This window comes from Oreochromis niloticus, linkage group LG7 (assembly GCF_001858045.2).
Source record: "Oreochromis niloticus isolate F11D_XX linkage group LG7, O_niloticus_UMD_NMBU, whole genome shotgun sequence".
NCBI classification, from domain to species: Eukaryota; Metazoa; Chordata; class Actinopteri; order Cichliformes; family Cichlidae; genus Oreochromis; species Oreochromis niloticus.
Genome location: NC_031972.2, coordinates 51330749 through 51352133, shown reverse-complemented (window position 1 = coordinate 51352133; position 21385 = coordinate 51330749). Strand labels below are relative to the sequence as shown.

The following is a 21385-nucleotide window of genomic DNA, read 5'->3' as shown; positions in this document are numbered from 1 at the left end:
TTTAGTGTGTTAATAACGTGTGAATTTTAAAGAGATGTTTATTAAGTCGTGTTAAGGAGGGAAAAAACCTCCAACAGTAAAATATGTTTGGCAATTTCTTTTCAGTTGTCTGCTCTAACAGGAAATTAGTGTGAAGCTGATCCTCCTGGAAAAGAGCAACGGCCTTGATGCTATAAGGGGATTTGTTATATTGACCTATCTTTGCAGAATAAAAGAAAGGCTAGGAGACAGATTTATATTTCCCCCATCACTGAAAAACTTACTTCATTTGTATCCAGATTTGAAAACCCAATAGAAATGAAAGTATGCTTTTAAAGAAAAATGTGTTCAGTGCACAGATGTTTCAAACTACAAGTGGGTCCGCATTTGCTCAGAGAGCTGACTTTTTAAACTGCTGGTTGTGTGTGCATTGTTGTTGCTTTGTGTGCTTATCATTGAGAGTTGTTGATTGCAGGGAATATTAATTTCGGAGTATCGCTTGGTAATGTCGCACCCCTCCCGAGCCGAGGGCTATGTACAGCACCGGATTCCTGCCAAAAGCCTCTTTTTGTTTTGAGACACATTTCATGTCTGCATTTTTCTCCTTTGATAAGACTTTCATCCTGTTTTCATTGATTACTGTCTGATGAGTCATCCTGATAATACAGTGCAGGCAATTCATCTCTCCACCACACACTGTAGGCTCTTTGTTGCATGGAATGCGTGTGTGCGTGTTTTTGTGAATTTCTGCCTCCTGCCTGTGAATGACGTGGTTGCGATACATAGCGCGTGCGTGTGTTTGTTTGTGAACGTGCGGTATGTACATCTGCGTATCTCCATACAAACAACATGCCAGTTCCCTGAAGTGTAAGTCACTGCAACAAACCCCCAGCGTTTGCAGTATCAGGGCCCTCATTTTCTGCTCCGTGAACAGGAAAGCGAGCTTCCACAGAGAGAAAAATGGCCAAGTCGCTTATTAACTGCAAGTCGCATTAATGAGCCAAGACTGTGTAATCTACAAATACATCCAATATAGGTTTATGATAAATAGTTCCACCGTATTGTCGATCTTTGCCTCGTTCTCTGGCTGCAAAAGGCGTGATTTCAACCTCTGTGCTCAACCACATTTTCCACACAAAAATCCAAGCAGAGTGTGACAGGCATAGCTACCTTTGAACAATATGACCCCAAGGAAATTGTTCTGTGGAAGAAGCAAAATATTTGCTCACTGGCTGTATCTGAGCTATGTGGAAAGTGAGTCGCTAGTAAGTTCAAAGTGGCTGGAGTGAGGACAATCCCCGCTCTGTCAAGAATTAGAGCCACCTCTGCAAATAGGCCCGTGTGTAATGCCTCAGGGTGGGAGTTTCACCGAGGCTGAGGTTTCCATGTAAATAAACAGTGTGGGGGTCTCGGTGGGTGGAGAGCCCCCACCACCACCACCCTTCTCCCTGGGGTTTGGGCCCAGCCTTTTGTTGCCTTTAATCCAAGCACTCTCTATTGAAAAGCATGAGGGGGTGCCTGGCTGAGATTAGCCCGCCAGCTCTTGTGAGTGCTTGAGTTTCTCACAGACTGCCCCCATACTTTTGGAAATAACACAGTTATCCCACATCCTCAAGGAGGCTGACAAGAATGACAAGTAAGACGACTGCTGGGCAATCTCAGACCTTAAGGTGACATAATGACCTCAGCTTTCCCCAAAGTGAAGCATGGCTGGTTGTATTTAAGTCACTTACTGCAAGGCTTTATCAGACTTGTTATAACCATAATTTAACTCCCCACCATTATACACAATTACATCTTGAATATGTGTGAAGATTTCACAACCATCTGTTGCTAATTTAGCATCTTTGAATGCATGTAGCACTTTAGAAAGATCAGAGATAATGTGATTTTCATTTGCATCTGTATGGATGTGGTGTTGCCTCTTTTGTTTCACAACCAAGAAACACACACAGTTAGTAGCTACTTGTGTATCCATCATATGCACAAGCAGTCAAGTGTCATTTCTGCCTTGTGAAGGCAAAACACATATCTATACAACAAAACTTTAATATCATGTCTAATGTTAGAACAAGTGGATTGGCCTCTGTGATAAAGGTAAACAAGAGCCTTTTGTCTGCTAGTTACATAGGCCCATATGTAAAGGAAAACTACAGGTTGTAATGTTACAACTGTTTGCATGCTTCCTTTCTTCCTTTGTTTAATGTAGGCTCTCATTACCACGTGGTGGTAACAGATTGTTTGAACTGGAGAGAAAAGCCATTCGAAGCTAATTAAGCAGCCATTCCAGGCTCTATTCACAGGCAGAGGACCGAGGAGCACAGGCATTTGTCAGCGCTTGACCCCGCGTGGTATTGATTGACAACGCTGCCGCGTGAATGACAGGCTCGGCGCCGGCGGGCCAATGGGAAGCCGGCGAGTAAGTGCGCCGCGCGGCCATTGGACGAGAGGCCTTAAAGCCGCAGAGGAGTCCCACGTGGGGGCAGAGCCGAACCTTCAAAACAAGGCGCAGAGGCAGCGCTCAGACATGGCTGATGTTCATATCACACAAAGGCAATCATCTCCTCTTCCCCCGCTGAGCAACTATCACCCAAATGCTGATAGGTAGACGAGCGGGTATGTTGTTCAAGAATCTCGAAACACTTACGAGAAATTATATCGAGACGCTCCCGTGGCTTCAATTTTGGTGGGTGTCGTCGATCGATTGGTCATTATATTGTGCCCTTCACGCTGTGCGTGTAGGAAAAGGTGGCGATAGTGGTGGTGGCGAGAGGGAGGGGTGGGGGGTTAAACCCGGATATTTCTGGTTTTGCCCGCTACTTTGTATATTTCGTGTTAGCATTTCTTCGTATTTTGTAACCACGTTTTACAAGAAGCACTCCCCTCATCCGTTTTTCTGAGTGTGGGGATAAAAATTCACCGTACACCCCCCACCCCTCCTCCCCCAGTCCCGCTGGTGGTCTTACCCCCTCAAAAAAAAATTCATCATCTTATTTCGGAGGCGCGCACACACACTGAGGGGAAAAAAAGGAAAACACCCTAATGAAGCGCGGATGTGGAATTTGTGCTGTCTCTGTCAAATTTGGATATCATCGTCGGCACATCAATGCCTGCTGTTGTTGCTGTTGTACACGGTGGGACGGACGGATGATGCCTTGTGGATCCGCGAGATGATGTCATGTACCGTTGCACCCCACGTGGGGGCCGTCGCTCTCCGATAGGCAGATGTGGCCGTATTCCTTCCGAGTAATGCGATTGGACAGATAGGCGCTTTCACGGCAGTTCAGCCCTGCTGCCTGTGTGTGGCAACCGGGGTAAGCTGGACAACTGGGGGAAACGCGAGATTGTGGAGAGTACCATGTTACGCTTTTAAAGAATCTCCAACCTCTTCGAGTCGGAAGACAGATTTTGGAAGCATATTTATTTTTTTTTTTTTCTTCTTCTTCTTCTTCTTCTTTGTGGGATTAACCAGCCGCAGAAGGCGCACATTCCTCGGAGGTTCGCGGTTGAAGAATAAAGTATAGTTTAATCGAGCCCGACCGCACTAAAAAATTTTCTCCCAGCCTGGCTGGGTGCGTTCTGGAGAGAGCGAAGGAGAGAGGATGCTTGACGAAAACTGCGTCCACCAGGCTTACATTAGGAGGGATTAAACGCATGAATTATAGCCTGCTCAGTATTTTCTTCGGGAGCAGAAGTCGGACGGACGCTTCGGACACACGCACGGGTACGTATTTACAAGAGCTGTTGATTTCTTTCTTAGTTTTTTTTTTTTTTTCTTCTAATTTTTGGGCGTACGCTCAACCCCGCTTCCACGACTCCGAGCGGGAGTCACACAGTAGGTGGAAGCCAGCGGCTGTCGCTTGTGGCCTGCCTGTAGACGTCCTACAGACCGGGGGAGGGGATGGTGGTGGTCATTTCACAAACAGCAGTCAGTTTCCTTTCTTTCTTTCTTTCTTTTTTCTCTTATTATTTTTTTTTATTAAAGAACGAAACTGATCTGAGCATTAAAATTGCACGGCGGATAAGTGGCTTCTCCAGCCCCGTCTATGTGTTGGCATCAGGTTAAACTGCACGTTGAGATTTGTTAGGATATCGAGTCTGACCACTGACCGAATAAGGTCATCAAGAAGACAGAAGCGCTCGACTGTGTGCTGCTTTTCTGACTCGGCTCGAACTGCTGCGGTAACTGGGAGTAGTGTGCTGTGGTGACTACTTACTTATTGGTAAACAGTGTGAACTGTATGTCTGTGGTTTTTATTTCTATTTTATTTTTACGGTTATAGATTAAACCGCGTCATTTCTCAACACAGGATTTTCACGACCTCCCTCCCCCCCTCTCCTCATCCCTGCCTCCCCCTCCCTCACCCCCTCGGCCCTGTCTGCTGAGACTGGTGTGGCTGTGAGCAAATTTCACCCGTTTTGCCAAAGGACCTGTACACTGGAGGGATAAACAAAGGATACATTTCAAGATGTATCCACAAGGCCGACATCCGGTAAGACTCGCTTCACCTATACTTAGAGAAGATTGCATATTTATTACAAAACACTGGTGCTGGTGTATGGTTCCTGCCTGTGCCGCGTCCTCCCCCACGTTCTCCTGAAACATGCCCTGCAAAGCGTTTTCCGCTCTTAATGCAGGTCATCAGATTTCTGTATGGTTTTCATTACAGTGCATTTATGCTTCATCGGAATATGCAGTCAGTACTAAATGGATGCAGATTGTTTGTATGCCTGGAGATATTTACTCAGCCAGACACTTGCATATGACTGTGTCTGAACGTGAAGACAGGTGGTGGTAGTGGTGGTGGTAATTTGAATTTCTTTTTTGAAATTATATTTCATATTTGTTGTGAAAGCTAATGTGTTATTACCCTCTGGAGGTGTGAATCAGACCCACCTTGTGGTAATGTCTTCCCGCAGAGGAGATGTTAGCCTAAAACCCTGAGTCTAAATGTGTGAACTGTTCAGCTCTCCTTAGCAGGTCAGAGCACAATGCAGAATAAAACTTTTTCTCTCTCTCTCTCTCTCTCTCTCTCTCTCTCTTTTTTTTTTTTTTTTACAACCTCTTTTCTTTTTTTTTCTTTTTTTTCAGGCTCCACATCAGCCTGGCCAGCCTGGCTTCAAATTCACCGTAGCAGAGTCTTGTGACAGGATTAAAGATGAATTTCAATTCCTGCAAGCCCAGTATCACAGGTAATGATTATACTCAAAGAATGACAGTGTCAACATTTACTCTATTGGGTTTTGAGGTTAAGGCTAATATTTGACTGTTGACTCCTGTAGGAACATATATATAATGTTTTTTTTGTTTTTTTTTTAAAGCAGCCCTGTTTTTATCCTGTGCACATCTCTGTTAAGTGGTTAAGTGTGACTGAGTGATTGAAGTGGCACAGACGCTTGAAAATGACACCTGGTCTCCTATTTTAAGTCTTAAGGTGGAGTATGACAAACTGGCCAATGAGAAGACAGAGATGCAGCGCCACTATGTCATGGTAAGATTGTGTTACAATTGAAAGCAATTATGGTTTCCAGATTGCACGGCTTGTTGAAGATCTAGTTGGGGTGGAGTGAGACGGGGCTATTGTGATCACCTATGTGGTTGTTAGGGCGGGCTGAGTGGCAGGTACAGGCCTGTGAAAGCCCCCCCGTGGGGGTTGATGTAGCAGGTTGTTACAGAGGAGCGCTTCCTGACAGGCGGCCGGCAGTGGGCTGCGGCTCCATTATAGCATGCCCCTGATCTCCAAGGGTCGGCTGCAGTGTTGCCCTCTGTGTGTGCTGATCTGATTATTCTCCTAGGAGACTCCACACTCAGACATATGCATGGCCATAAATTAGGTGTGAGCTGAGGGCGGAGGCCCAGAGCAGCGTGTGGGAAAATACACCACAGTAAACAAAATGGAGGACGTGGAGCACACTGCAGTCTCCTTTATACTCAGCTTCTTTGTAAACCTTAATCATTAGCTTGCTTTTTTTTTTTAAAGCAGCCTTTTAGAAAAACATAGGTGTGCCCCTGACGCAAAAATTAGCTCAGACATGACACACTAAGAAGGCTATCCCAGGTAAACACACCGGGAATTATTTAAACCAATGCATGCAGCCTTAAATTAAACTTTTTTTTTTTTTTTTTTTTTTTTTGCTCACAGGAAAACAGCATGTCGGCCTGACAAGCAGGAGGTTAGGTAAACATGTTGGGAAGTATCCCACAGCCAGCGCTCGGTGTCAGGTTACGCCATGGCTGTGGGGCTCTGATCTCAGACAGAATGGCTCTCTTGTTTGAGAGTAATTTTCGAAGAAGCTAATGGACTGAATAATGCATTGGCCTCATCAAATAGACGCTGACTGGAAAGCCATTTCTGCTCCGGCTGCCACTTGTGGGCTCGGCGGATTACATTTCAGCCAGACAGACTGACCTGGCTGGAAATAAGAGTGTTGAGCAATCGCGTTACTCTAAGTAAACAAACATCACAGGGATCTGAGGGCTTAAGCTGATCAATAACTCTAACCCTCTCTTTTCTGCCCACACTGCAAACAGCGAAGCATTGATTTATTGGCTATTCACTCTGAGCTGCTCAAAGAAATCCTTTTGTTATCTGATCTTATAACGTATCTCCTTTTCCTGTAAAAACACTTTTTATATAGGCTTTATAGTGTTCAAACCCTGATGTAATCAGCGCAGCGATAATTACATTGAGGTTACGCCGGTCTCATGAGTGTAGAGCTCAAAAACACTCGCCTGTTGTTACACGTAATAAATATCATCAGATCTTGTAACTGCGCTGACGTCACTAACCACAATTATATCCCTGCTTTCGTTTCAGTATTACGAGATGTCCTACGGGCTGAATATAGAGATGCACAAGCAGGTACGTATCTCACAGTGCTGCTCATATTTTTCAGCTCATTGGTTTTCCACGGTGTCAGGGGATGTCAGATCCAGGCGGAGCCACTTACAGGCTGTGAGCTGAACTGAGCATCAGTAATGGTCTGAAAACAGGCAGATCCACTGCACACAAACAACAACACAACCCCAAACTTGTGCCACAGCTTGTACAAGTGCTGTGAGCCGTTATTGGAAATTTGCATATGGTGTGCATCCGGGATTTGACTCAGCTTTCTGATAAGATTAAAGGTAGACTTTGGCAGGCTTAGCCTTTTGACTTAATGATTAAAAAGAGAGGCCCTCTGATAGGTCAGTATTTCTTTTTTCAGGATGAAGTAATTACACCAGCAGAGCAAAAGTCCTTTAGTCACTTCATTGTGGTCTTATCTTTATCAGAAGATCCTATCTTGTATGTCTCCGCAGATAAACCGCACTGAAGTGATAAAGATTGTGTGAATGAGTGACATTTCATTGTATGCTGTTCTTAAAGCGCTGATGCCCATGTCCCCCCCGCTTCCCGCGCCCCCCTGCAACTGCCTGGCTTGGTTATAATGACAGCGTTGGCGGCATGGTGGGTTGGCGTGTTAGGGCGATCCATCAGTGTCTGTGCTGTGTGTCAGACTTCCACATGTCTGTCAGGGCTCAGGCCCTTCTGATAGCTTCTGTCAGGCACTTATCGCCAACCAGAGGAGAGAGGTGGGGGGGATGGGATCAGGAGACAAGTTGGAGAATAGAGCTGGAGGCGGGGCAACAGCCCAGCTCTGTGTAAACAGGTTAATCGACTGATCCATTTTAGCGCCTGACTTTTATCAGGAACCTCAACAGAGCTGATGGAAGCGCTTGAATAATTCATCAGTGGGGCCCTAACCTGCTGAACGGCGTGTTTGTGAGCAAACAGTGTGGGCCCCGTCCATGCAGCTCCCCCAGCTTACAGCTCAGGCAGGGGAGGAGGAGAAGATGGGGAGCGGTTAACAGGCAGGGTTGGGATGGATTATTGGATGCACACAGGCATATTATTTTCCTGCCAGGAGATTTATTCCATGGTGAGGAAATTCATTCCTCTAACTGTGCCTTTTTCATTACTGTGCAGGGACATAATTCACATTTCAGAATGCGTACACGGGCAAAGCTAAGACTGACGTGGTGGTGTTATCTGATCCCTCTCTATCAGCCATGTCAGTATGTCGATGCAAACTGCTAATTTCTGCTGCATGATGTCAGCTGGTAATTATCTTCATATGGTGCTTGTTTTCCAAGAGCTGCATGGGGTTTGGGGCTTGTGTGATGCTAAGATTCAATCAGATTAGGTCGTTACCTACGGCCGTAACGCAGCCATGTCTGCAGGAATCATTTGCTAAGTAGCAAAGTATCTGCCACGGCGAGCGCCAAAGCAAACTTGGTCAGCCAACAGGCTGTCTGCAGTCTTCATACAAAAGAGGCGTGCAGTGAAAAGTGGTTGGAGGAACTGTGGCTCTCCAAGCCATCAGTACTTCCATATCCCCAATCTGTCATGTGGGACTGGACTGCAGTGTAATAATTTCAGGGTGTGAACTGTTGGGTGTCAGTTTCACTTACATAAGCAGAAAAGTTACTTGACTGTACTTTAAGATGTGGCGTAACAACGACGGTTATGTTCTTATGCTGTTTTTGTTGGAATAAGTTTATTGTTTTTTAGATTGTGTCATGCTTTGTTTAGAAAAAACCACAGCTCGACTGCTGCAGCTGACAAGACTAATCACAGTAATGACTCACGTATTCATTTATGCAGGTTTTCAGCATTTTTCAAATCAATACCAATAACTTTAAATGCCAATTAGAAACTAATTCTGGACTCGCTACACTTCTTTATCAAAGACTGGTTTAGTGGAAGCATCATTTTTTGGCTTAAACAAACTCTGATGTTTTTCTTCTCACTCTGAAAACCTGACATGAGGCGACGCTGTCAAAATTGCTGAGCCTCTAAATGTGACTAGTCAAGTATTGTTTATAGATGGATCATGTGACCAGAGCCACCACTTGTTTTCCCTCTACATTTAATACTCATCAGTGTCTCGAGTCCATTTTCCCATTGCTGATAGCAACAGGCGAATACCTCTCTGCACACCATTGACAAGCCAGCCCGAGAGTGCTCTTAAAGTGGTGCTACACAGGTCCGAGTACCTGTAATTGTGTAGCGGCAGTGCAAAGCCGGCCTCTCAAGGGCCAAGCTGTCATCTGCTTAAAGTGACAACAGCCCAATTTTTATCTGCCGGCAGGGGGGAAAAAAAAGAAATCCTCCCAGCTCTGCACCGTATCTATTTTGACAGCAGTGGCGAGTTGAGTTGTTGCCTTTTCCGTGTATTTGCATGTTGTGTTGTGAGAGTGTAGAGACTGCCAGTTGTTTAGGGCAGAGTGGATCAGCCACCTCCTGACCTCTCCCAGCCAGCTGTCACCATGACACTAAGCTACAGAGGAATGGGCCGTGCGCTCAAGGCCTTTCTGCAAATCCTGTCAAATGTTCGACTGCTATTTACATGGCTTATCTGAACAAACATGGATTATACGGGTCCTGTCGCTTTTCGACCATTTCTGTGGGGCTCCTTCAGCTCTTTCTAGAACACTTACTACGTTGCATTAATACCAGCACTCGTAAAAGATTTATCTTTATTACCTGTAGGTCACATTTATTGTGTGCCAAAGGGGACCGCGGTCCAGTCTCTTTCTTTTTTTTTTTTTTCCCCCTTCTTCTTTTTTTTTGTCTGCGGGCAATAATCAAGTTATAGTCAGTGTTATCTTTTGGACTATTGTACTTCCTGTGACACATGCTGCCATATATTTGTTTGGCATTATTGCATCTGATCCGCGGCTTCATCTGATATTGCATCTTCAGCTTGTTGTTGTTTGTCCTGCTGGCTTGACTGGCTAAGTGGCTATCCATGTTGCAGCTTGGGTCAGCAGGTCTCGTTCTGTTGGACATTACTCTCCAATCTCTCTGGCTCTGCTTAGAGGTAATATGTCTGGCTGCCAAAACTGCCTGGCATTTCTGCCATGTGTAATAAATAAGCTAGCGGTCTGCAAAGTACATTGTGTGTGCTGCTGCTCCAAATGAAAAATCAGAGAAAATCCCTGTGATGTGTTTGTGTTCTGCAGTGGCCCTGGGTTGAACTGCAGCTCATAAATTCCAAAGATGATGTAGCTTTGGCACTGTTATTTTTCTGCTCCCAGTGCAGAGCTTGAACCTGAAAGTCTCATCTCCTTTCCCTGGAAGGAGAAAGAGAGGCAGAGCAGGCCGTCTGTGCAGTGTTTTTACAGGAGACTGGAGGGGGTGGGGGGCGTGGATCATAGCCCCCCCCCCCCCCCCCCCCCCGATCTTCCCCCGCACACCTCCTCCCACTGCTCTTTTTATCCACCATTCATTTGGTACATTCATGTGATCGACAGGCTGAAAATTCAATTTAATGACCTGCCTCCAAGCACGTAATATGATTTTAAAGCCTGTTACGGTCAAGCAGAGGTGCCATTTGCATAATGATCCCAGCAAGATAGGGCTGCAGCCGTTGCCATGGCAGTTGGTAGACAAGCAGAAGAATGGAGGCAGGGCGTCGTGGATGTTGGGAGGCTATGAGGGTGGTGGGCTGGGCGCTTGATTGCAGTGAGAAACGGCTTGAGCTTTATTCCTGAAAAGCTGTAGCTTTAGCAAACGCCACTTACGACACAGGCTGCTTGCTTAATGGATTCATAGATTTAAGGTGTCTCCCCTACAATGTTATTATGGTGTCTTTGCATGCTCTGCAGTCGTAATTGTTAATGTAAATTCCCCACACCGTTACATGTAAGTAAACAATGCGCTGTAGTTAGTAGGCCTTCCTTCCTGGGGTGTGGTTGTGTGGTTTAACTCTGAGGTTAACTGCAGGACAGCGCATTCGCAGATGAGGGGAAGAAGGGCAGAGTGAGAGAGGATCCTCTCAACACAGCAGCACTCTGCCTGCTCATATCCGTTTAGCATGGAGTGCACTCTTAGCACAGCTGTGCTCCATCCCCCTGGGCTCTCCTAATGTTTTAAATATTTCAAATGTCAATATCACGCTGTTTAGAGGATGTTGAGTCAAGCAGTTCTGATTGCCGCAGTAATTGACTTAATCGGTGTAAACATTAAAGGCGGGGTTATATGAAGTCACTGTCTCTTTCATACTTTACCGTCTCATTTTGCTCCCCTTTCTTTGTTTTCCAGACGGAGATTGCCAAACGGCTCAACGCAATTTTAGCTCAAATTATGCCTTTCCTGTCACAAGAGGTGAGTTTTGAGCCCGGTTTCCAAATGGTGTCACAGTTTACTACTAAAGCAACGCCACTTATTGTTGCCTGTACCCTTAAGATAATACTCCTTGCATTTGGGAATAATTGTGGTTAAGAGCATTTTATCTCACCTTTATAATTCTAGTGTTGCTTTTGAAAAAACTGTGAAATTCATAGATGAGCAAGCGTGGATGTGTGATAAATAATCTTTTGCAAATGTCTGTCCACAGCACCAACAGCAGGTTGCTCAGGCAGTAGAGAGGGCTAAGCAGGTGACTATGACTGAGCTGAATGCCATCATCGGGGTACGTGGACTTCCCAATCTGCCTCTCACCGTGTGTATACCCCCTTTTTATCCTTTATTTGACCTTGGGTAGGGGCAAACCTTCACATCAAATTCATGTACCGAGTAGTCTGAACTGTTGAGTGAACACATTGTAATACACCACTTGCTAAACTTTTAGTGCACATTTGCCTCTCTTTAAATCAAATGTGTCATCACTATTTTTTTTTCCATTTCATGACTTATTTTTCACCATTAAATTCGCTATAACATTGGCAACTACACCCCAAAAACGAACCAAAAAAAGACTCATGCGTTGTTTTAGCTTTGGCCTCGGTGGCATCTTCAATGCCTTGTTGTGTGTTGATAAATGCGAGCCTGAGAGCTCTCGAGATCCCCCTTCGCAGCTCGTATTGCTTTAATTGGCTAAGGTTTTAATGAGGAGCCTCATCTCTCACAGTTGACCTGGATTGCTGTGGGAATTAAAAGGCTGAGGGTGAACTAAACACAGCCAGCACTGCAAGCTAACTGAGACAGCACAGACAGTCGTCAGCCATCACGGCTCCGCTGCACAGTTCTTTTCACGCCACGGCAGCGAGCGGTAATCCGCTGCGTTCATCGCGGCTTCCAAACGCCATCTGCTCCTCATTGATCAGCTGTGCTGACCCGGGCCTGCTACAATGAAAGCGATTGGTTTCACCTGCGATAGAAAGCTCAAAGTCTCTCTGATCTTGTGACTACTGTAGACTCTCCGGCATGCACAGAACACTAGCCTAAAGGCTCACTTGATGACTGGAAGCACATATTGGAATTCAATTAATAACCCCCTTGGTGACCTTTTGTTCCTGGATAATTGCTCCCTAGAATTTCCCTGAGTGGGTGTCTTGAGGTGATGGAAAACTGTTTGTTACTCCTCTGTTGGACTGAAACAGATGCTTTATTAGACTTTTTGGAAGAGCAGCTGCTGCAGTAATAGTAGTAGAAGTTCCTAAGAATAAGAGATTTCACTAGTGGGGGTTTTTTGGTGGTCTATATGATTTTCACATGTAGAGCACCACAGTACTAGGATGTTGTACATTTGAATTTGTATTTTTCATCATCTGACTGTGCCTTGTTGGGCTTTCAAAGCATTAAGAAAACATTTTATGAACCAGCACAGTTTTTATGAAACAGTAAGGCTCCCACCCGGGTCACTCAGGTCACTCACGTCAGAGGAGGAGGAAATGTAGCCACTGTATGTTTTACGAATACCTTGCCATTAGTTATTCATTAAGGAGAAGCTCTGTAGGCATGCCAAAATCCTCATGTATTTTGTAAAGCAAGGTGAAAGAGCGTGCCAGGTAGACAGGCAGCATCCAGGAGCCAGCTGCATGTCTTATTGATGGAGCTGAGGGCCATTAATAGAATGAAACTGGGGCAGCTGCATGTGTTGAAATGAACCTGACAAGCAGCGTTTTCTGGTGGATTAGAAAATACCCACAATATCCGCGTCATAAATGAGGCATTTTAAACGAGCCCACATTTCTCCCTGCGTAAAATAATACTCATTGTTTTAAAGTGTTAACAGATTACTACAAGTTTTTCTTTTGTTTGAATGACCATTAACTGTGTTATATAGTAAGAACAGAAGCATCTGTAGCAGCTCAAGCCATGACTGCTCTGTTAACCCTGTCTAGGTCTCATTTTAAACGGCATCTACAAATATGTCTGCACTACACTCTTGTTAATGGATTTGGTGTTGTGCAAGTTGCATTGCACTTTTCCAGCCCAAGGGCAATGCCTTTCTAAAGTTAGTTTGTTAGCACACCAGAGACTACTATAATATATTTGCTCAGTTTTGTGTGTAACTTTTTTTTTCTTTAGCTACACTCAGTTAGAGGAAAAAGGAGCAAAGAGTAGGTCTTTATCTTAGAATATTAAATTAGAGAAAATAGGCCAGACTCCTTTCTTTATTTATTATTGTCTTCATTTATGGCCCCTGTAATGAGGGCTGTTGCTGATCAGCCATGCTTATTACCCATCAGTGCCTCATTAAACACAATGAGCAAGGATGGCTCTCCCCTGCCAATGAACTGGCTCCTTAATTTCCCTCATGGACACAATATTATAACGCACTCGCTCTCTTAGGCTCCCGGACAGACACGGGGAGAGAGAGAGAGAGAGCTCCCTGTGTCTGTCTTGGGTACGTTTTGTAATTGGATTGACATCTGCCCCGTGTAACAAAGCACAAGGTTGCAAGTTAAAAAGTTAGCTATTAGTCATGCTAGTCCTCTCTACTTCTACAACAGAAAAACAAAAGAGCAATGTGGATTATATTTCTAAGGACATATTTAAACACTAAGTGTATTTTGTATTCCTGCTACAGAATTTAGAAGGAGTTCCTGCTGAGTTAATGTATTTTTAATTATGTGTTAGGCCTGCCCACCACCGTCTTCTATGCGTCGCACTACCTCCATAGTCATTACAAAGATTCTAATATTCCTGAAATGGCCATAAATGGACACTGATTGAAATCCGTCTTGTAAAAAGAGAGAGGAGTGTGCTGTAACAGCATCTGAATTATTCAGCTGGCTCGTATACGGGTAATAAATTGCTGATGTTTTTATTGGTGTCTCAGCTAAGTATTATTTAACCTTGCTTTAAACTGCTTACTTCCATGCTGAGTGCCTTTTAACTCCCATCTATTTCCCTGTGCCTTTCAAATATTGATGCTGAGTATTGGAGGGTTGACTGAGTGCCAGCATGGGACCCCTGGTCCTGGCTCCCACAGCAGCCTTCCAGACACACACTCAGAAACACACTCAAAGACTCAGAGTGAGAGGGAAGGCGTGCCAGCTTCTAGTACTCTGTGTTCCCGCAGTCTCTTAAAGTTGGGGGTGTGCAAATGATTCATGTTCCGTCAATCCAGAAATGTGAATATGAGATCAGTAAACAGACACTGGACGTGTTTGAAAAGCGGGTATTGTTTAGCCCACAGACAGATTTCCACAGAGCTTTGTATTCTGATCGCTTAAATCACAGAGGCACAGGAGTTGTTGTTGCTGCAGTAAAATATGTGCCAGTTTACCTTTAAGCATAATGATTTTCTCTTTTAAGATGTGGGTGAAGCAGACTTTTTTCTTTTTGGATAAAGTAGAATGAAAAATATTTCAGTTGTTTTCAATAATACACTGCGATTAGTGGGTTATTTCGATAACTTGAGCGCCTCTGTCTCGTGTGTTACACATGCTGAGAGCGGTCAGTCAGTTACACGTTTTACTCGCCTCAGCACAGATCTAGGGCTTATGCCACCCTGGCCTGGTATTGAAATAGCACTGAGGGGGATTGCTGTGTGTTCCTGACAGTAATAGACGTGTGAATGTGCTAATATCATCTGGGGTTTAGCCTCGTGCTTAGCTGGTGGTTTCTCCTTGCCCTTTCCCTCCAACCCATTTGTTGTCTGTCTGTCTATCTCCCTGTCACCTTACAGCAGCAGCAGCTCCAGGCACAGCACCTCTCCCATGCTGCCCATGGGCCTCCAGTCCAGCTGCCGCCTCACCCCTCGGGCTGCAGCCCCCTGGCATCCCCCCTGTGACGGGGTCCGGATCAGGGCTGCTGGCGCTAGGAGCTCTGGGGAGCCAAGCCCATCTCCCAGTAAAGGATGAAAAGAACCACCATGATCTCGAACACCGAGGTGAGAAGAAGAGCTCGGCCCCATAGCTTTGTTAGCTAGTTATTATTTACGAGAATCGAAAAGCATATTAATTTTAGCAGTTCTGAAAGGATGTTAAACTGACACAAACCAATTTAGTGCTGAATGCTTCTCACTCTCACAATCATAGGGCCCTTAGGTGAGGAGCACATCCTGTCTGTTCACATTCTGTCTGGGTAATGAGCTGGTACATTCCCAGCCCATGACTGCATAAGCTATTCAGCAGCTCCAATACACGCCGATAAGAGGGGCCTTGTGCCCTGCAGTTGATTGTCACACATTCGGCTAGAAGCATCTGTTATGATGTGCTAACTGACTTGTTTTTCTCTTTGCTCCGCTTGGTTTCATCTTTGCCTCGGCCGCCACCGTGATGTCTGCGACACAGAGAGCACGGTAAGTTTCCCGAGCCGCACTTGTTTTGCTTTTTTGTAATTCATCACATTTTCATCTGCGCTGCAAGTGTCAAGTAGAGCTCCTCCATCACTGCATGCGTACACTGATTTCATGCAGTGTAATCTGAGTTCAATAAAATGATTAATGGAAAATGAGGTCTGGAATATAAGTCGTGTGTGTTTAATCCAGAAGGGGAAATGACTGGTATCATGCTGGAGAGATTAGAAGCCTTGTAATTTCATCACAATTAAAGAAAGGCTTGGACTTCCCCTTCTTAAAGGATTTATTTGATCCCTTCTACTGTCTCCCTTGTTTACCAGCTCTCTCTCTTTCTCCTTCTTGGCATGTGATGAATATTTATGAACACAAATGGAGTGTTGTTTTGTTTTTCTTTTCTTTTTTTTCTTCTTCTCCACCTCGTCTGGCTGGGCCTGCTAAAGCGTTATATTTGAAATGCTGCGATCTATGATGGCTTGTGATGGGCCTGTGAGATTGTGTTTCTGTAGGCCGGGCCAGCTGAATGGGTGCAGTCATGTCTGAAGAAATGGAAGTCCTGGGGCGATTAGCAGGCCTGTTTTGTTTCTGTGCTCTCGTCCCTGGTCATCTGATAGTAGAATGGTGACTTTGGTTAATGAGTCACGCTAAGCATCTCTTTAAAGGTCAGCCATTATGCAGACAGTGGCTCTTTGCCCAGACTGCTAGTCCATCAGCCATTGTTCACTTCTCTGAGTCGCCGCTGACTTAGTCCATGTTTTCGCTTTGGTCCTCAGATGAGGGACAGAGAGAATCGGGAGAACTTGGCAGTTTACAGGCAAGTGGCAAACTCCTGTGAAAGCTGCTGGACACCTGCCTGAAGCCTCCCATTCTTTTGGCGTTTAGAGTGAGCTGTCCCAGCTTGTGTGGGCAGGCTCCATGAAGAAGCACCAGTCAGTCCCACGCTGCCGTGCCCACTGGCAGGATATAGATTCTCTTTCTTTATCTGAGCTCAAAGCCTCGGCTGACATGGTGCCCAAGCGCGCTACGGCAATCAATGCCCAGCACCCACAACATATAGGTTCTCTCCCCCCTCTCTCTCGCTTTACTTTCGTTTTTCTCTCCTCCCATCTCTCTCTCTCTCTCTCACGCTCAGCCTGACTGACTCCGGAGAAAAGGCCCTCTGTTCAGCTACAACACACTGCTCATGTCCCTGTGAGGCTGTTTGTTGTCCAGTTATGAGGAGGAGGGAGCCCGGCTCGGAAAACAAGCCCTCCTCCATTCAGTTCAGATAACAGCCCATTCTGTTGTGTGGCCAGGGACAGGCTTGTGTGCGAGATTGGGCTTGGCTGGTGTCAGGGTACTGTTTGGAGCTGGCCTACAGCTGCATTTTAAGAGTCCGCTGTATCCATCATTGTGTGAATAAGGCATTTTTAGTGTTTGGATTGGCACAGTGTGTTTTCTGTGAATTTGTAATGGATGAATGACTTGCTGCGCTCTCTTACAGAAGGAAGACAAAATGGTAATAAAGCGTGTTTGGTTTTTCCCCTTTTGCAGAATAACTCAATATCCCCATCAGAAAGCTTACGCACAGCCAGTGAGAAGCATCGCAGCTCCTCAGACTACAGCTTGGATTCTAAGAAACGCAAAGTGGAGGAGAAGGACAGCATGAGTAGATATGTAAGTCCCTGAAGGAGTAGTTCAGCATGTTGGGGAAATATACTTATGAATGGTGACTTAAAAAAATTGCTTTAGGTTTGCAATTTAATTTAAAAAAGTAATGAAGTTTAGACCAGAGAACAACATCCTGGAGTCTGTGCCTTAATTTTTCCCCATCTGTATGTGTTAAGTTAAATGATTACTAATTATTGTTACAGGACAGTGACGGAGAGAAAAGCGACGACTTGGTGGTCGATGTGTCCAATGAGGTGAGCTGCACAGCAAGTAATTGTTCGTAGCACATTGACGTGACCTTGCTGTTACGTAAATATTACTGGTGTGTTTCTCCAGGATCCTGCCACTCCACGGGCAAGCCCAGCCCACTCACCACCTGAAAATGGTATTGACAAGCCCCGCCCCCCAAAGAAAGACACACCCAACAGCCCCGCGTCAGTGGCGTCATCTGGAAGCACCCCTTCCTCCAAGGCCAAGGAGCTCAGTCATGTAAGACATCAAAAGAGTTGTGGACAAACTGGGACAGAAAGGGTTTTAAATGACAATTGCCGAGAGACCAAAGGGACATGTGCAAATAGATCTAGGACGTTTTCTGCAGTGGATTAGCAATGGCTGTCTGTGCTTTAAGTGCATGACTAAACGTCAGGGATAATATTGTCCCGCATCAGGATCAGTCAGGTCTTCTCTGTTAATAGCTCAATGTATTTAACTATTCCAGGATTTTTCCCTCTGCCTCACTAAAAGATTAAAGCCAAAGCAGTAAGGGGATAAAAACGTCCCCATCTCCATTGTGACCATAATAGGTTTTAGAATAAATAGCAGTTTATGGCTCTGCAGGACTATGAGGGTTGTCAGAATTAGATTGGATTAAGTTCAGTTTGCTTTCAAATTGTCAGTCTGCACAGTGCCTGGTTTCCGGGATTGTGATTGTGCTTGCTCTCTCGTTCCCTTGACAGAATGACAAATCCTCCACGCCTGGTCTCAAATCCAACACCCCCACCCCCGAAACGATGCCCCCACCCCTGGCACCAGCTCCACTCCTGGGCTCAGACCCATCCTGGGCAAGCCACCAGGCATGGAAGCTCTCGGTTGGTACCATTCTCTTCACTTTACAGAGACTGAGATCATCTTTTTTTGCCATTCTTTCGCAAAACTGTTAGGCCACAAACCGATCTCCATCTCCTGTTTTTGTCTACAGCAGCCCCAGCTTTGCGCACACCTCTATCCATTGCAGGGTCCTATCCTACCCCCTTTGCTATGATGGGCCATCATGAAATGAACGGAGGCCTGACTAGCCCTGGGGTGTATGCTGGTCTGCACATCTCCCCTCAGATGAGCGCTGCAGCAGCAGCAGCCTATGGACGCACTCCCATGGTAACGGCTTTCCCTTTCCTTTTCTGTAGTTTTGGATCATCTAAAAGTCATGTGCAGGATGCAATGAGGGATTTTACTGTGATAACAGTTGAGTATGTTAGTCAAACATTCCCATATCATCTTTTAGGGGTTTGATCCTCACACCCACATGAGAGCCCCGGGCCTCCCAGCCAGCCTCACATCCATTTCTGGCGGCAAACCGTAAGTGTCTCCCCAGATATGTTGGAGATCCATTTTTTTATAACACAGTTGATATCAAATACTGACAGGCATGTGTCTTTTCCTTCAGAGCATACTCCTTCCATGTCAGCGCAGATGGTCAAATGCAGCCTGTGCCCTTTCCACCCGACGCCCTCATTGGCCCCGGTATTCCACGCCACGCCCGTCAGATCAACACACTGAGCCACGGCGAGGTGGTCTGTGCTGTCACCATTAGCAACCCCACACGTCATGTTTACACTGGTGGCAAAGGCTGTGTCAAAATCTGGGACATGAGCCAACCAGGCAGCAAGAGCCCCGTGTCCCAGCTGGACTGTTTGGTGAGGACCTCATCAGTTTTTCTTAATGTTTACACACATGTTATTTCGTTAACACTAGAAAAAATTAACAAGCCAAACACTTATTCACATAGTTCAGATTAGGTTTGAGGTTCAATCTTTGGTTTATTTGTTATGACAGGATGTTTTTTATCCTCCGCCCATGATTTGTTTGTTTCTAAAGCTCTCCCTAGCTCCACTGCCTTGAACATGTATTGATTTGCTTTGTCCTCTGTGCAACAGAACAGGGATAACTACATCCGCTCCTGTAAGCTACTGCCTGATGGTCGCACATTGATTGTCGGAGGCGAGGCCAGCACACTGACCATCTGGGATCTGGCCTCTCAGACACCGCGGATCAAAGCTGAGCTCACCTCCTCAGCCCCGGCGTGCTACGCCTTGGCCATCAGCCCCGATGCCAAAGTCTGCTTCTCGTGCTGCAGTGATGGAAACATTGCCGTTTGGGACCTGCATAACCAGACTCTCGTTAGGTCGGAAACAAAACTTTATTTCCAGTATGTGGGCTTGAGTCAATTTAAAAGATGATGTCAATAACTGTCTGTATGCCTTCTGATTTTGATTTTAGGCAGTTTCAAGGTCATACGGATGGTGCTAGCTGTATTGACATATCCCATGATGGCACTAAGCTGTGGACGGGTGGTCTCGATAACACTGTTCGCTCCTGGGATTTGAGAGAGGGTCGACAGCTGCAGCAGCACGACTTCACTTCACAGGTACAACCCTGCAATATGCAAGGGGCCAGACCTGGTGGCTGTTTTCCTTTCGGCCGAAGAACTGTCTGTAATTATTGTCCTGTTCGATCTCCAGATCTTTTCTTTGGGCTACTGTCCGACTGGCGAGTGGCTTGCTGTGGGAATGGAGAGCAGCAACGTGGAAGTGCTCCACCATTCAAAGCCTGACAAGTATCAGCTCCACCTGCACGAAAGCTGTGTCCTTTCCCTCAAGTTTGCCTACTGCGGTATGAACAAACACACAAAAAGAGCATCAGATAAAGCTGACCGTATTTGACTGTGAAGAGCCCTTTGCCTGTCCTTATTAGTGCCTTTTTTTAAAATAGCATAAATGCTTGTTGTCATCTCAAGGCTACTCTTCATTTGTAGGTACTTTTCCAACCACTTGTCAGTGAAAGATGTCCTGATGGCACTTTTGTTGTCTTTGCAGGTAAATGGTTCGTAAGCACCGGTAAGGACAATCTGTTGAATGCTTGGAGGACTCCTTATGGCGCCAGCATATTCCAGGTATGCAGATCAATAGACTCTGTCTGTAGCCAGGCCAAACGTACACACAGATCTCTAAGAGGAAGGGCAAAACGACCGCTGTCTGACAGGACTATCCTATCAGTGAAAACTGAACCTGAATTATTGACCTGACAAAGACGCCTTTTTGAGGCCCGTCAGGCCAGAAGTTGATGTCAGTGCAATCTAATCTTGCCATGAAGTCAGCTAATCTTCACCACTTAACCTTAAATGTTGCTGAGTAAGTTAACTGCCTCCAAGATTAAAGTGTTTTTTTGTGTTTTGTTTGCTTTTCTTTAAACAGTCCAAGGAGTCCTCATCTGTCCTGAGCTGTGACATTTCCGCAGACGACAAGTACATCGTGACAGGCTCTGGTGACAAGAAGGCCACTGTGTATGAAGTGATCTATTAGAAGAGACTGCTTTGGATCGGAGCATGCTCATGCTCAGGAACAGTAGACACTTCCTCCATCCTCCTTCCCTCACACAGACAGCATGGATGTTGCCTGCAGCCCCAAGGTGGATGGGCAGGAAGTTTGGCAGTGCCAGACGAAAATGGATGGCGGCGCTATTGTGGCACTGGATGCTGTGTCCTTCGGCTCTGCCCTTCCTCACTCATACAACTAACACTTGTACAGCGAGTGCAGTTTCCCAAGGCACCGAGAAGAAAATAATGTCTTGCTGTTTCTCTGTTTGTTGGATATTTCTTTTTTTATTCGTCCTTTTTAATGTGGAGATAAAGTTCCATGACACAAGTAGAAGCGGCGCTTCGCTCTGGAGCTTCTCCTTGGAGGTCCTGTGAAAAGTGTACATAATGGAGTAATAAAAGGCCTTTTATAGATTTATATTTTGGTGTCCAGTTACGCTTGTGATGGTTCTTTCTTGTTCTCGCCGTGATTTTCTGTCCCCTCCGGGGATGGAAATTAGATTAGGACTTTGTAAGAGGATATTCTATTTCAGTTTTTTTCCCCCTCCTCGGGTTTTTTTTTTTTTTTTTCCCCATGTTCCTTGTCCAAAATGACCTTTTCGGAAATCTAATTTGTATTTTTTTTCTCCCTGACAAAGGCTTTTT

The 21385-nt window shown here is 45.5% G+C and overlaps 1 protein-coding gene across 1 annotated transcript; it reads left to right on the top strand.

Annotated features, from left to right (window-relative positions):
- The first annotated feature begins 2955 nt into the window (after positions 1-2955).
- On the top strand, positions 2956-21158 carry tle3a (TLE family member 3, transcriptional corepressor a). Its single transcript, XM_025908673.1, is given in 23 exon segments — positions 2956-3703; positions 4290-4472; positions 5072-5172; positions 5408-5471; positions 6798-6842; positions 11070-11132; positions 11365-11439; positions 14887-14956; positions 14959-15090; positions 15494-15501; positions 17032-17154; positions 17352-17402; positions 17485-17637; positions 18105-18144; positions 18147-18236; positions 18347-18522; positions 18650-18723; positions 18812-19061; positions 19302-19549; positions 19645-19792; positions 19887-20037; positions 20241-20317; positions 20619-21158. Coding segments are annotated over 22 exon segments (2271 nt in total). The 5' UTR covers positions 2956-3703; positions 4290-4448; the 3' UTR covers positions 20727-21158.
- The last annotated feature ends 227 nt before the right edge of the window (positions 21159-21385 follow it).